Consider the following 15,095-nt stretch of genomic DNA (forward strand, 5'->3'; position numbering starts at 1 on the left):
AGAGAGCTGGCGCGCGCGCCCTAGAGAGCGGAGCCGCGCGCGCCAGCACATGACAGCAGGGGACCGGGACGGGTAAGTGACCTGGGATGCGATTCGCGAGCGGGCGCGTCCCGCTGTGCGAATCGCATCCCCGACGGCCATGACAGTGCAGCGCTCCCGGTCAGCGGGACTGACCGGGGCGCTGCAGGGAGAGAGACGCCGTGAGCGCTCCGGGGAGGAGCAGGGACCCGGAGCGCTCGGCGTAACAGTACCCCCCCCCCCCCTTAGGTCTCCCCCTTTTTTTGTCCGACAACTGTTTTACCTGGGATGAGGACACCGGGAAAGAATGGAGGGTTTCCTCAACGGCAGGCAGTACAGCAGGAGTGGGAATGGGGAGGGAGGGCAGAGGGCGAAGCCTGGCACGGGCAGTGTGTCACCAGGACGGGGGCCATGAGGAGGCACAGAGGCTTGCCTGACGGGACTGGGAGGGGGGGAGAGGCACTTCCTATGGCAGGCAGAGTCCCAGTTCTTGATCTCCCCGGTGGTCCAGTCAAGGGTGGGAGAATGAAGACGGAGCCAAGGCAGACCGAGGAGGACCTCAGAGGTACAATTGGGGAGGACGAAGAGCTCAATCACTTCGCGATGGGGTCCAATACAAATCAGGAGGGGTTCTGTGCGGTAACGCACGGTGCAATCCAATCTGACTCCGTTGACCGCGGAAATGTAGAGCGGCTTGACGAGACGGGTCACCGGGATGCGGAATTTATTCACCAGAGAATCCAGAATAAAATTCCCAGAGGCACCAGAGTCCAAGCAGGCCACGGCTGAGAGGGAGGAGTTGGCTGAAGGAGAAATCCGCACGGGCACCGTGAGACGTGGAGAAGCAGACTTAGAACCAAGAGACGCCACACCCACGTGAGCTGGGTGCGTGCGTGCGTTTCCCAGACGTGGAGGACGAATAGGGCAATCCACCAGGAAATGCTCGGTACTGGCACAGTACAGACAAAGATTTTCTTCCCTGCGGCGATTCCTCTCTTCCTGGGTCAGGCGAGACCGATCCACTTGCATGGCCTCCTCGGCGGGAGGCCCAGGCGTAGATTGCAACGGAGACTGTGGGAGAGGTGCCCAGAGATCTAAGTCTTTTTCCTGGCGGAGTTCCTGGTGTCTCTCAGAAAAACGCATGTCAATGCGGGTGGCCAAATGGATAAGTTCTTGCAGGTTGGCAGGAATCTCTCGTGCGGCCAGCACATCCTTGATGCGACTGGATAGGCCTTTTTTAAAGGTCGCGCAGAGAGCCTCGTTATTCCATGATAATTCGGAAGCAAGAGTACGAAATTGGATGGCGTACTCGCCCACTGAAGAATTACCCTGGACCAGGTTCAGCAGGGCAGTCTCGGCAGAAGAAGCTCGGGCTGGCTCCTCGAAGACACTACGGACCTCAGCGAAGAAGGACTGGACTGTGGCTGTGGCAGGATCATTGCGGTCCCAGAGCGGTGTGGCCCAAGACAAGGCCTTTCCTGAAAGAAGGCTCACTACGAACGCCACCTTAGACCGTTCTGTAGGAAACAAGTCCGACAACATCTCCATATGCAGGGAACACTGAGACAAAAATCCACGGCAGAGTCTAGAGTCCCCATCAAATTTGTCCGGCAGGGACAAGCGGAGGCTAGGAGCGGCCACTCGCTGCGGAGGAGGTGCAGGGGCTGGCGGAGGAGATGGTTGCTGCTGTAGCAGAGGCAGAAGTTGCTGTAACGTGGCGGTCAACTGCGACAGCTGCTGTCCTTGTTGGGCAATTTGCTGCGATTGCTGAGCGACCACCGTGGTAAGGTCAGCGAGACTTGGCAGCAGCACCTCAGCGGGATCCATGGCCAGATCTACTGTCACGATTCGTCTCACAGGTAGTGGATCCTCTGTGTCAGCGAGGGATTGGCGTGGACCGTGCTAGTGGACAGGTTCTAAGAGGCTACTGGTGTTCACCAGAGCCCGCCGCAAAGCGGGATGGTCTTGCTGCGGCAGTAGCAACCAGGTCGTATCCACTAGCAACGGCTCAACCTCGCTGACTGCTGAGAAGGCGTGGGACAGAAGGACTAGGCAGAGGCAAGGTCAGACGTAGCAGAAGGTCGGGGCAGGCGGCAAGGTTCGTAGTCGAGATGGATAGCAGAAGTTCAGGTAACACAGGCTTTGGACACACTAAACGCTTTCACTGGCACAAGGCAACAAGATCCGGCAAGGGAGTGCAGGGGAAGTGATCAGATATAGCCAGGGAGCAGGTGGAAGCCAATTAAGCTAATTGGGCCAGGCACCAATCATTGGTGCACTGGCCCTTTAAGTCTCAGAGAGCTGGCGCGCGCGCGCCCTAGAGAGCGGAGCCGCGCGCGCCAACACATGACAGCAGGGGATCGGGACGGGTAAGTGACCTGGGATGCGATTCGCGAGCGGGCGCGTCCCGCTGTGCGAATCGCATCCCCGACGGCCATGACAGTGCAGTGCTCCCGGTCAGCGGGACTGACCGGGGCGCTGCAGGGAGAGAGACGCCGTGAGCGCTCCGGGGAGGAGCAGGGACCCGGAGCGCTCGGCGTAACAGCTCCAGTGGAAAACAATGTATTTAAAATCAACTGGTGCCAAAAAGTTAAACAGATTTGTAAATTACTGCTATTAAAAAATCTTAACCCTTCCAGTACTTATCAGCTGCGGTATACTACAGAGAAAGTTATTTTCTTTTTTAATTTATTTTCTGTCTGTTCACAGTGCTATCTGCTGACACCTCTGTCCATGTCAGGAACTGTCCAGAGCAGGAGCAAATCCCCAAAGCAAACCTCTCCTGCTCTGGACAGTCCCTGACATAAATAGATAGAGGTGTCAGCAGAGAGCACTGTGGACAGACAGAAAAGGCCTTTAAAAAAGAAAAGAACTTCCTGTGGATCATAGCAGCAGCTGATAAGTACTGGAAGGATTAAGATTTTTTGCCTTTAATATATTTTATTATTGTTATTTTCAAGATACAGTTATCACACATATACATAGACAAAACCCAAAACAAAACAACAAAACAACAAAAAAAAAAAATACTCTACTTAACAGCATCCTACAATCTCTCCCTCTCTCTTACTCCTCTCGCATAACTATCACTCTGCCTCCCTTTTCCACTCACACCCAGAGTTCACCCTTGGTATTTGGGGCATTCACACCAACTTATTTAATTGGGTTTCAAAAATTTCCCAGATCTCCTGCCATTTATCTTTTGACTTATCCTTCACAATCTTAATTCATCTTAATTTCTCCATAATATATATTTGTTTCAATGTTCTAACTATGGAAATTATATTTGGAAGAGTTTGACTTCTCCAACAACTGGCTATCGCCTCTCTTGTTGTAACCAGTACATGGAAGGCTATCACAGATTGTTTCAGTTGAAGGTGATTCAGACCCATCGATAAAAGCGCCATTCCCGACCCCCAGGTAACATCCGTGATTTCCCCCCACAATAGCTTCAGCAATTCATATATCTCATCCCATAACCTTTTTATATGTGGGCAATCCCACCAAATAAGATTTTTTAATAGAAGTCATTTTCAAATCTGTATACATTTCTGGCACCAGTTGATTTAAAATAAATTGTTTTCCTCCGTAGTACCCCTTTAAGATGCATTTCTCTTTATTGGGATTTCAGGCTGAATTAACATATGGTGTATCAGAAGGACCAAATCATGTTTCTTGAAGGCTATCGTACACCCTACCATGTAATTAGAAACCTGTTTGCTATTGGACGTTGCTTTGTGCACTTTTGCACCTTGAATCTGTTGCATACTGAAAATTCTAATAAAATATACAAAAGACTTTAATTTTGGAGAGCCATGTATAAGAGAATACCAGAAAACTGCCCATAATGGAAAGTTTGGCAAATAATGGCATGTGCACCTCTGATACGTTTCCAATCAGTTTTTGGTGAATACAGACACAAAGAGGAGTCAGGTATAGAGGACATTTTAATGCTGTAAGAAGTACAAAGAGGGAATTATTAGCAGTAAGGGTTGTATATTTTTGTATATTTATCCATGACCAATCATGTGATTAGTTATAGGGACTGCTGGACAAGGGCGCCCTTGAAGGTAGTAAGGATCCTTCCATTTAAGTCTATAAATGATTGGGGTTCTCTTATGTATATGAGGCCTCAAAATATATACTGTATAGACAATTAAGACTGTATTAATGCTCATGATACATGATCCTTTGTCTGAAGTAAAGACCAAAGTGATCAATAACAATAATCCTATCCATGTATGGTTGATCTTGTTGCTTCATATCGGATGTGACTTTTTTGTATTTTTGAGAAGGGTTTTAAGGGATGGGTTTATTGTGTCTCTAATATAGGATACATTTTAGCTGTAATTTGTCAGTGATTTCTTGAGCTGTTTTGGATTGGAGTGTCCATATTTGTTAGTGACAGGGCACAAAGGTGGGCAACATTACAGTGTAGGGCATTAGGAGGAGAGCTGTTGCTGTGTGGTGCCTAATATGGACATTATTACTGATTGCCGGCATAGAGAAGATCAATCTTTTACTGCCTGTGGGCACTTTTACTGTATAAATTGCGTTGTGACCTGAAAATTGCAGCGACCAGGAATCCATCCTGGAGGGATTTACAGTATCATGAATTTCCGCTGTGGTCTCAGCCACATGTGGTTTGCAACTACGGTATATTCATTGAAATTAGCTGAGACGAAGCAAAATTCAGGGGGAGCAACTTGGTGATGTCTCCCACAGGCCTCACTTTTATTTCTGAGGACACAATCATTCAACAATTTGCCATGACCTGTTGCACAAAAATATGACAACTTTATACTATTGCAGTTGACAATTCCAGTATGAGTGGCGCATGTTAGTGCTGCTTGGTGGCTGAGTGGTCATGGTCAGCACATGCTTCAGCTATGATCTAGTGAGGAACATAAGTCAACTTAGGAAATGGTCAGAACTCTGCAATTGACATTTAATGTGGGTAAGTGCAAGATAATGCACCCTGGGGTGTACAAAACCCAAGGCCAGAATATAGAATATGTGATACAGTTCTAACCTCAGTATCTGAGGAAAGGGTTTTAGGGGTCATTATTTCAGACAACTACTGTGTTTATCCAGAGAAAGGCAAAAACCCCTATGAGGCTGATGCCAATTGCCCCATGACAGAGGAAAAATTCCTTCCTGACCCCAATATGGTGATCAATGGTCTATCTCCATTAATCTAGTATACATAACCTCTAATGTTATTTCTCACCAGAAAAACATCCGGGCTCCCCTTGAACGTGTTTAGTGAGTCAGACATCACAACATGCACAAGTGCTCATGAGTGTATAGGGAGAGGTGTTAGTAGTATAAAGAGAAAAGGTGTATAGGGAGATCTATTAACCCCTTAAGGACTGAGCCCTTTTTCACCTTTAGGACTTAGCCCTTTATGCATTAATAACTCTGAGATGCTTTTACCGATTATTCTGATTCCGAGATTGTTTATTCGTGACATATTCTACTTTAACAAAGTGGTAAATTTTCATCGTTACTTGCATCCTTTCTTGGTGAAAAATCCCCAAATTTCATGAAAATTTAGAAAATTTTGCATTTTTCTAACTTTGAAACTCTCTGTTTGTAAGGAAAATGGATATTGCAAATGAATTATATATTGATTCACATAAACAATATGTATACTTTATATTTGCTTCATGAAGTTGACATGTTTTTACTTTTGGAAGACATCAGAGGGCTTTAAAGTTCAGCATCAATTGTCATATTTTCCACAACATTTTCAAAAACTTTTTCAGGGACCAGTTCAGTTTTGAAGTGGATTTGAAGGGTCTTCTTATTAGATATACCCCATAAATGACCCAATTATAAAAACTGCACCCCCCCCCATGTATTCAAAATGACATTTAGAAAGTGTGTTAACCCTTTAGATGTTTCACAGGAATAGCAGCAAGGTAAAGGAGAAAATTCAAAATCTTCATTTTTTACACTCGTATGTTCTTGTAGACCCCGTTTTTGAAATTTTACAAGGGGTAAAAGGAGGAAAAAAAAATTGTAACCCAATTTCTCTTGAGTAAGGAAATACCTCATATATGGATGTCAAGTGCTCTGTGGGTGCACTATATGGCTCAGAAGGGAAGGAGCGACAATGGGATTTTGGAGTGTGAGTTTTTCTGAAATGGTTTTTGGGGGGTATGTCACATTTAGGAAGCCCCTATGGTGCCAGGACAGCAGAACCCTCCCCCCACATGGCATACTATTTTGGAAACTACACCCCCCAAGGAACTTAACAAGGGGTCCACTGAGCCTTAACACCCCACAGGTGTTTAACAACATTTTCGTTAAAATCGGATGTGTAAATGAAATTTTTTTTCCACTAAAATGCTGGTTTTCCCCCCCCAAATTTTACATTTTTACAAGGGGTTATAGGAGAAAATGCCCCCCAAAATTTGTAACCCCATCTCTTCTGAGTATGGAAATACCCCATGTGTGGACGTCAAGTGCTCTGCTGGAGCACTACAATGCTCAGAAGAGAAGGAGTCACATTTGGCTTTTGGAAAGCAAATTTTGCTGAAATCGTTTTTGGCAGGCATGTCGCATTTAGGAAGCCCCTATGGTGCCAGAAACGCAAAAAAAAAAAAAACATGGCATACTATTTTGGAAACTACACCCCTCATGGAACGTAACAAGGTGTAAAGTGAGCCTTAACACCTCACAGGTGCTTGACAAATTTCTTCTAAAGTTGGACGTGAAAATTTAAAATTAGATTTTTTTCACTTAAATGCTGGTGTTACCCCAAATGTTTCATTTTCACAAGGGGTAATTGGAGAAAAAGCCTCCAAAAAATTTGTAACCCCATTTCTTCTGAGTGTGGAAATACCCCATATGTGGATGTAAAGTGCTCTGCGGGCGAACTACAATGCTCAGAAGAGGAGGAGCGCCATTGGGCTTTTGGTGAGAGAATTTGGTTGGAATAGAAGTGGGAGGCCATGTGTGTTTGCAAAGCCCCCCGTGGTGTCAGAACAGTGGACCCCCCCCCCCCACATGTGACCCCAATTTGGAAACTATACCCCTCAAAGAATTTAATAAGGGGTGCAGAGAACATTTACACCCAACTGGCGTTTGACAGATCTTTGGAACAGTGGGCTGTGCAAATGAAAAATTAAATTTTTCATTTTCACGGACCACTGTTCAAAAAATCTGTCAGACACCTGTGGGGTGTAAATGCTCACTGTACCCCTTATTACATTACATGAGGGGGGTAGTTTCCAAATTGGGTCACATGTGGGGGGGGTCCACTGTTCTGGCACTATGGGGGCTTTGTAAACACACATGCACTTTACATCCACATATGGGGTATGTTCTTACTCAGAAGAAATGGGGCTAAACATTTTTTTTTACATCCAACTTTAACGAAAATTTGTCAAACACCTGTGGGGTGTTAAGGCTCACTATACCCCTTATTACATTCCATGGGGTTTAGTTTCCAAAATGGGGTCACATCTTGGTATTTATTGTTTTGCGTTTATGTCAGAACCGCTGTAAAACCAGCCACCCCTCTGCAAATCACCAATTTAGACCTCAAATGTACATAGTACGCTCTCACTTCTGAGCCATGTTGTGTGCCCACAGAACACTTTACGCCCCACATATGGGGTATTTCCGTACTCATTAGAAACTGCGTTACAAATTTTGGGGGCCTTTTATCCTTTTACCGCTTGTGAAAATTAAAAGTATGGGGCAACACCAGCATGTTAGTGTAAAAATGTTTTTTTTTTTTACACAACATGCTGGTGTAGACCCCAACTTTTCCTTTTCATAAGGGGTAAAAGGAGAAAAAGCCCCCCAAAATTTGTAACGCAATTTCTCCCTAGTACGGAGATACCCCATATGTGGCCCTAAACTGTTTCCTTGAAATACGACAGGGCTCTAAAGCGAGAGAGCACCATGCGCATTTGAGGCCTAAATTGGGCATTTGAATCCGCCACAAAAATACCCTATGGCAGTGTTTCCCAAACAGGGTGTCTCCAGCTGTTGCAAAACTCCCAGCATGCCTTGACTGTCAGTGGCTGTCCGGCAATACTGTGAGTTGTTGTTTTTCAACAGCTGGAGGCTCCGTTTTGGAAACAGTGCTGAACAAGACTTTTTTTTTTTGTTATTGGGGGAGGGGGGACAGTGTAGGGGTATGTAGTGTTTTACTTTTTATTTTGTGTAGTGTAGTGTTTTTAGGGTACATTCACACGGGCGGAGGTTTACAGTAGGTTTCTCGCTGGGACTTTGAGCTGCGGCAGAAAATTTGCCGCATCTCAAACTTGCAGCAGAACTCGCTGTAAACCTCCGCCCGTGTGAATGTACCTCCAAACCTCCAGCTGTTGCAAAACTACAACTCCCAGCATGCACTGACAGACCATACATGCTGGGAGTTGTAGTTATGCAACAGTCGGAGGCACATTGGTTGCGAAACACTGAGAGTTTGTTACTTACCTCAGTGTTTCGCAACCAGTGTGCCTCCAGCTGTTGCAAAACAAGAACTCCCAGCATGTACAGTCTCTCAGTGCATGCTTGGAGTTGTATTTTTGCAACAGCTGGAGTCACACTGGTTGTGAAACACTGAGTTAGGTAACAAACTTTGTTTCACAACCAATGTGTCTCCAGCTGTTACAAAACTGAAACAATCAGCATGTATTGATAGCCGAAGGGCAGTTTTAGTTGTAGTTTTGCAACAGCTGGAGGCACACTGCTACAACTCCCAGCATACCCTTTGGTAATCTGTGTATGTTGGGAGTTGTAATTATGAACAACTGGATGCACACTTTTTCATAGAAAAAATGTGTCTCCAGCTGTTGCATAACTACAACCCCAGCATAAGAAATGTGATCAGGACCATATTTTCCCCCACATGAATTATAGGAAGAAAAAGATGTTCACCTACACCACTTTCATGAATTCCCCCTGTTGTTTTCAATTAGAGGGGCAAAGGTTTGTGCAGTAATATCAGGAAGTATTACTTTACTGAGAGAGTAGTGGATGCATGGGATAGCCTTCCCGCAGAAGTGGTCGCTGCAAATACAGTGAGGGAGTTTAAACATGCATGGTATAAGCATAAGGCTATCCTTCATGTAAGATAGGGCCAGGGACTATTAATAATATTAAGAATATTATGCAGACTAGATGGGCCAAATGGTTCTTTCGACAAATTCTATGTTTCTATAGAAATTAAAGCATCAGGTATCTGAAATCTTGAGGAGATGACTTGTGATTTATGTTTTGAGAAACTCTGCACATTTCTCTGCTACTGAAATTGAATTCTTAGTGCTTATGATGTGTTGGACATTTTTATGTTAGATTTTGCTCTTTTACCCATTAGAGCAGTATTTGCTGGCTAAATTTACAAACAACAAAAACATACATTCTTACCTGTTTATTTAGAGGTTTAAAATCAGAGTTTATGGATATCACGCGAAATTTCACTAAAGGAAAGTCAGAGAAACATCAATTATTACTTGACTCTTCTTATGTACAAGTCTTCTTATGTATACACACTGAATAGTATTCATGTTTATATTGTGATCCTCCTTTTTCCCAGAAAGAGGCATAGGATGACTGCAGACCCACTGGATTCAGGGTGAGACTGGCCAGGAGCAACCAGGCATTTGCCCAGTGGGGCGGTCGGTCTTAATGACACGCCTGTAGTTAAATGCATTATGCAGGCAGCCACAAGAGGTCAATCATCTCTTTCTCTACACTCCAGCGAATGAGTGAAGAAGAGAGGCCACACCAAAGGCCATGCGGGAGCCAAGTAAGTATGTCCAGTTTTTTCTTTCTTAACTGTTTCTTTTTTAATCGTGGCTGCAACTGCAGATAAGGGGCTGCTATTACTACCTAAAAGGGGCTGCTACTACTACCTAAAGGGGGCTGTTGCTATTGCTATCTTAAGGGGGCTACTACTACTACCTAAAGGGGGCTGCTGCTACTACTACTTATAGGGGTTACTAGTATTACTTAAACGGGCTACTATTACTACTAACTACAGGGAGATGGCAACTACTACTACCTAAAGGGGCTGCTACTACCTAAAGGGGCTACTACTACCTAAAGGGGGCTTCTACTTCTACTTCCTAAAGGAGGGCTGCTACAACTAACTAAAGGGGGCTGTAACTACTACCACCTAAAGGGGACTGATGCTATTACTACCTAAGAGGGGCTACTACTGCCTAAATGGTAGTGCTACTACTATATGCAATGGGTTGTAACTATGTACAGGGGGACCTGCATACAGGTAGTAACCTCTACATATAGGGGGATGCTACTGCCTATAGGGAGTAACTGTCTATAGGGGGCAGGTATCTACAGGAAGACCTACTAACAGGTGGCACCTACCAACTTGGGGGAACCTGCATAATTGGGGAAACCATGTGAAGGGATCTGTCTACCTACTGGAGCAACCTAACAAGTTGGGGCTGGAAGAAATGATCATGGTGCTTTGGGCCAGATGAAGAATAAAAAGGAAAGTGAGCGACTCCAATTAGAGATGTCACCAGAGAGTCACCTGATGTATGCGAGTCAATTGTATGTAATCACTTACATGGTCTGCAGAGCTGTGTACAGCTGATATCTACCACTATATGGTCATTGTATGGGGGAACTATTTCCTCTGTGTATACTGGTATAATTGGCAAAATTATTCTCAATATACAGGATTTGGTCAGTACCAGTATGATGGTAAAATGTAAGGTGAAGCTATTCCTTCTTGTGTACTGTACTATTGGTAATATTGGTCTCAGTATACAGAATTTGGTCAGTAACAGTATGGTGGTAATATGTGTGGTGATAATATTTTCTTCTTCTATACTGGAATTATTAATTATATTGGTCTCAGTATACAGGTTTTAGTCCAGAACAGTAAGATGGTATTATGTACAGTGATAATATTCATCTTTGTATACTGGTATTAGTAATATTGGTCTCAGTATACAGGATTTTTCTCTGTTATGTACCCTATTATACCCACCTGTGATTGACACTTTGCCTCTCCCGTATGCGGCTTCACATAGCCACACCCATGACCAAAATGGGCTGCTTAGTCCAAAATACCCCAGCCTATTTTCAGTCCCAGTCTGGCCAGTTCCAGTGTGTGCAGTGTGCCCCAACATCTGCCGTCATTGTTTGTTGAGTTTTTTTTTCCATATATGTAAATGGCCTTTTACACAGGTTGATTATCAGACAATGATCATTTTAGTAATGTTTATTCCTGGGCTCATTAATTTAAATGGCCACACAGGAATGACCATTCCTAGGAAGGTCCTGTTTTGATGGTCGCACAGACGATCCTGAACGAGACGGCCTTTAAAGGCTCAACAACGAATGCTAGTCAGTGAGATCAGCGCTGGTTTCCTGCCCATAGTCAGCCCATGTAAAAGGGCCCATTGACTGATGAGCGAGCATAGGGAAATTGAGATTGTGAAACCTTAAAGGGGTACTCCGGTGGTAAACTTTTTTTAAAAAATCAACTGGTGCCAGAAAGTTAAACAGATTTGTAAATTACTTCTATTAAAAATTATTAATACTTCCAGTACTGTTCAGCTGCTGTATACTACAGAGGAAATTCTTTTATTTTTGGATTTCTTTTGTCACAACCACAGTGCTCTCTGCTGACATCTCAGTCCATTTTAGGAACTGTCCAGAGCAGCATATGTTTGCTATGGGGATTTTCTCCTGCTCTGGACAGTTCCTGACATGGACAGAGGTGTCAGAGTACTGTGGTCGTGACAGAAAAGAAATCCAAAAATAAAAGAATTTCCTCTGTAGAATACAGCCGCTAATAGGTACTAGAAGGATTATGATTTTTTTAATAGAAGTAATTTACAAATCTGTTTAACTTTCTGGCATGAGTTGATTTAAAAAAAAAAAAAAGTTTTCTACCGGAGTACCCCTTTAAACTGATGTATGGCCAGCTGGTTTCGAAAATGTATCTCTCTATCTCTCTCACACTTTTTCTTTACAGGTTAGAGCTCATCATTTGAGGTCATATAGCAGAATACCCTAGGATCACCTTATCATTAAGGGTCCTATTAAATCCAAGTGAACCACCCCTTTTATAGTGCCCTTCCATTATAGTGTCCAACTCACTATAATTCAACATATATATATATATATATATATATATATATATATATATATATATATATGTTTAAAAGAAAATTTTATAACCCACTACCCTTTTTGACCATTTTAGACTTTACTAATTGCCTTCACCTTACCTATATCACCCGGCTTGTAAGTTGACTTATCAGTCTGAATGATGCACACATCATCTCCTGCTTTTAGGATAGTAATTTTCTTGCTTTCATCCACATTGATGTTTTCTCCATGTGCAGATACATGTAAGAACCAGGAATGATCATCTTTGTTTTGTGGGACCTAATGAAAATTAGAAATATGTTTTTGTCAATAATTTCTTGTCTTTGCCAACCATGCCTTACAAAGGTATCCTAGTTTCTGGAAAGTTCTACTCTTTGCATTATGGAACTGTATATCACTTTACCATACACTGTGTTTTATACTATTTTCTCACAGTTCCTAACCTCTTCTTGCAGTAATTCATTAGGAACCATCACTGATTATTTCCAGGAGATTGTACTCTGTCCTGGTCATGTGATGGACACACAAGAGGACGGCTCGTACAGATATCAGAGCTCTACAACGTGCCCTGCACCCATGTGTCCATCACATTACCAAGAAAGACTTTTATCCCCTGAAGTGTTTATACAGAACATAATGTATCCTTTACTATACATTATATGAATCTAAATTTTCACAAGTTTCACCCTATGAAAAGATTACATGTAATATTTTTTATACTTTACAGTATGAGTTACATAATTCCTTGTAATAAACACCTAAGCTGCTGCAGATTTTCTTTTTGAAAAGAGTGAGGGAGTTTCATACAAATCATCATTAACAGGAATCTCCTCAAAAAGAGGTTCTGCAGAGGTAATGGAGACCTTACTTTATGTGATAGATTAATATTAAACTTCACGCTTTCCTAAAAGATCTGAACAATCTGATGTTTATTATTATAATGTTCACAGCAACTGGGGTACCAGACTACATAACACACACTGCAGCTGCTACAGGCTGGCAGCATTACATATCAGCAAAGAAGGAGAAAGAGATGTTCTGACATTGGAATGTGATTTTTATACCAATTATTTATAGACATATAAATATTCCCAATGATTTGTATAATACATTAGGTATTTATCTGCTGTTCATTCCTCGCCGGTGCCATTCCAGCACTGCCTGCACCCGCTGGGATACCACAGTAGGTGAAGACATTTAAATATAATAAAGTTTATCCAGGGAACCCATTAAAAGAAACCGTTTATGTATTGTACATCGTCACCATTGGCACAATCTTACTTGGGAAACGTATACAGACCTGGAAGGCATAGCACTCAGAATGATCGTGAGCGGTTATTTTCTGTTCAGTCACAATGCGAACTTGTTCCTCATGCTTCAGCTCTATTTTAATGTCAGTCGGCCCCTTCAGATCAAGAAAGGTTACACAGGCTTTCCCTTCGGTCCCCTCCTTGAAGTGTGCAGGAACTGTGATCACATAATGGCTGTAAGGGCACATAAAAAATAAGAACTATTATAAACTAAAATAATGTAAAAAAAAAAATTTGTATGTATTACTGACTTGACACTGAACATTGTCCCCTTTCATTTATTCACTTTTTGTCTCACATTGGAAATAAAACTGAGACATATATAAAGAATCCTTCTCTGCCTGTCCCAGGAGATCAGCCATGACCCCTCCTCCTCACTGTCCTGTGTCTGGCTGTAAGATAACTGACTGCAGCAGGAGCCTCTCCCCTCTGCACAGCCTTAAGTAGGACAAAAAGAATGGTAAGCCCACTGTTTTGTTCTTCTCCAGCTAAAATTATACAGATCAATAGAATATTAACCCCTGTGTTCTTTGTAGGATTTCTACAAGTCTGTTCAGGAACATGTAGAAATCCTGCAGACTGACAAGGAGTGGGGAAAAACATATCTCCTGTTTATTTTTATAATTTGAATGTTTCTATAAAGAGGTTGTCCAATCTCCTTACTTCCAGGAGTTACATAAGCTGAGTAGCCTGCAGGGCAACGCCGTTTGCACAACTCGAATTAAAGTCAATGGAAGATACGGAAATGACATAACTTCTCAAGTTTTTTTTTTTCTACTGAGCATACGGCACCCCTAAAGAATATCGAAGTAGAATCTCCTCATGGAGAATCAATACTTTCCAAGAGTACCTTCCAACATAACATCCATAAATCTATTTTTTGCATCCCCAATCTAGTTATTTCAGGTATAATATTACTGGAACATATTTACACTTTTTTTGAGAAAATATTAACTTGCATTAAAAAATAACCATAATCTGGATCTTACGGTTCTGATGCGGATGTAAGCGATGAGCTGAAGATTGCTAGGAACACGGGGACAAAGAGAAGCCACATGTTGGATCACACGTCACCTCCACTAAGTCTCCAAAACAGCCTTTCTTTTATAATGTTCAGAGGTAAAGGAGGAGAATAAATCATCCCCTAGCCAATCCTATTCCAGCTCTTTCCCAATACACCCCAGCCTGTGTATGGAGAAATCTGAGGACAATAAACTTGTGTGGGAGAATTTTGGCCACTAAGCAAGATTTCAGCACCAACTCATGACCTCTTATCTATGGAAATAGGCCAGTGTAAATTATATTCCCCACATGCATCTGATAGTATGTCAAATATAACATTTTGGCTAGGAATCTATTCAGGCCCATGCTCCAGTTATACAGAACAAGTATATAACTTTGTATCATAAACTAAATTAATATAATTGTATCAGCATATACATAGGACATATGATTTAGCTCTACTACATTATGTGTAAGTAGACAATGGGGTTTTGAAGCCTGAACTATGTGTGAGCCAAGCCTATCAAGATCAAGATGACAAGCAGTGGCGTGTATGTGTGTGTGTGGTGGTGGGGATTTATTATATAGTGTGTGTGTGTGTGTGGTGGTGGGGATTTATTATATAGTGTGTGTATGTGTGTGTGTGTGGTGGGG

The 15,095-nt window shown here is 42.9% G+C and overlaps 1 protein-coding gene across 1 annotated transcript in view; it reads right to left on the reverse strand.

Annotated features, from left to right (window-relative positions):
* Positions 1-15,095, reverse strand: part of LOC130281673 (alpha-2-macroglobulin-like protein 1) — a 181,047-nt gene that overhangs the window by 120,449 nt on the left and 45,503 nt on the right. The window contains exons 2-4 of the mRNA XM_056529138.1: positions 13,430-13,613; positions 12,249-12,408; positions 9,406-9,458 (exon numbers count right to left, since the gene is read on the reverse strand). Coding sequence (XP_056385113.1) covers positions 9,406-9,458; positions 12,249-12,408; positions 13,430-13,613 — 397 coding nt within the window. The remainder of the gene's footprint in view (positions 1-9,405; positions 9,459-12,248; positions 12,409-13,429; positions 13,614-15,095) is intronic.

The sequence above is a fragment of the Hyla sarda genome, chromosome 7, assembly GCF_029499605.1.
Source record: "Hyla sarda isolate aHylSar1 chromosome 7, aHylSar1.hap1, whole genome shotgun sequence".
Classification (NCBI taxonomy): Eukaryota; Metazoa; Chordata; class Amphibia; order Anura; family Hylidae; genus Hyla; species Hyla sarda.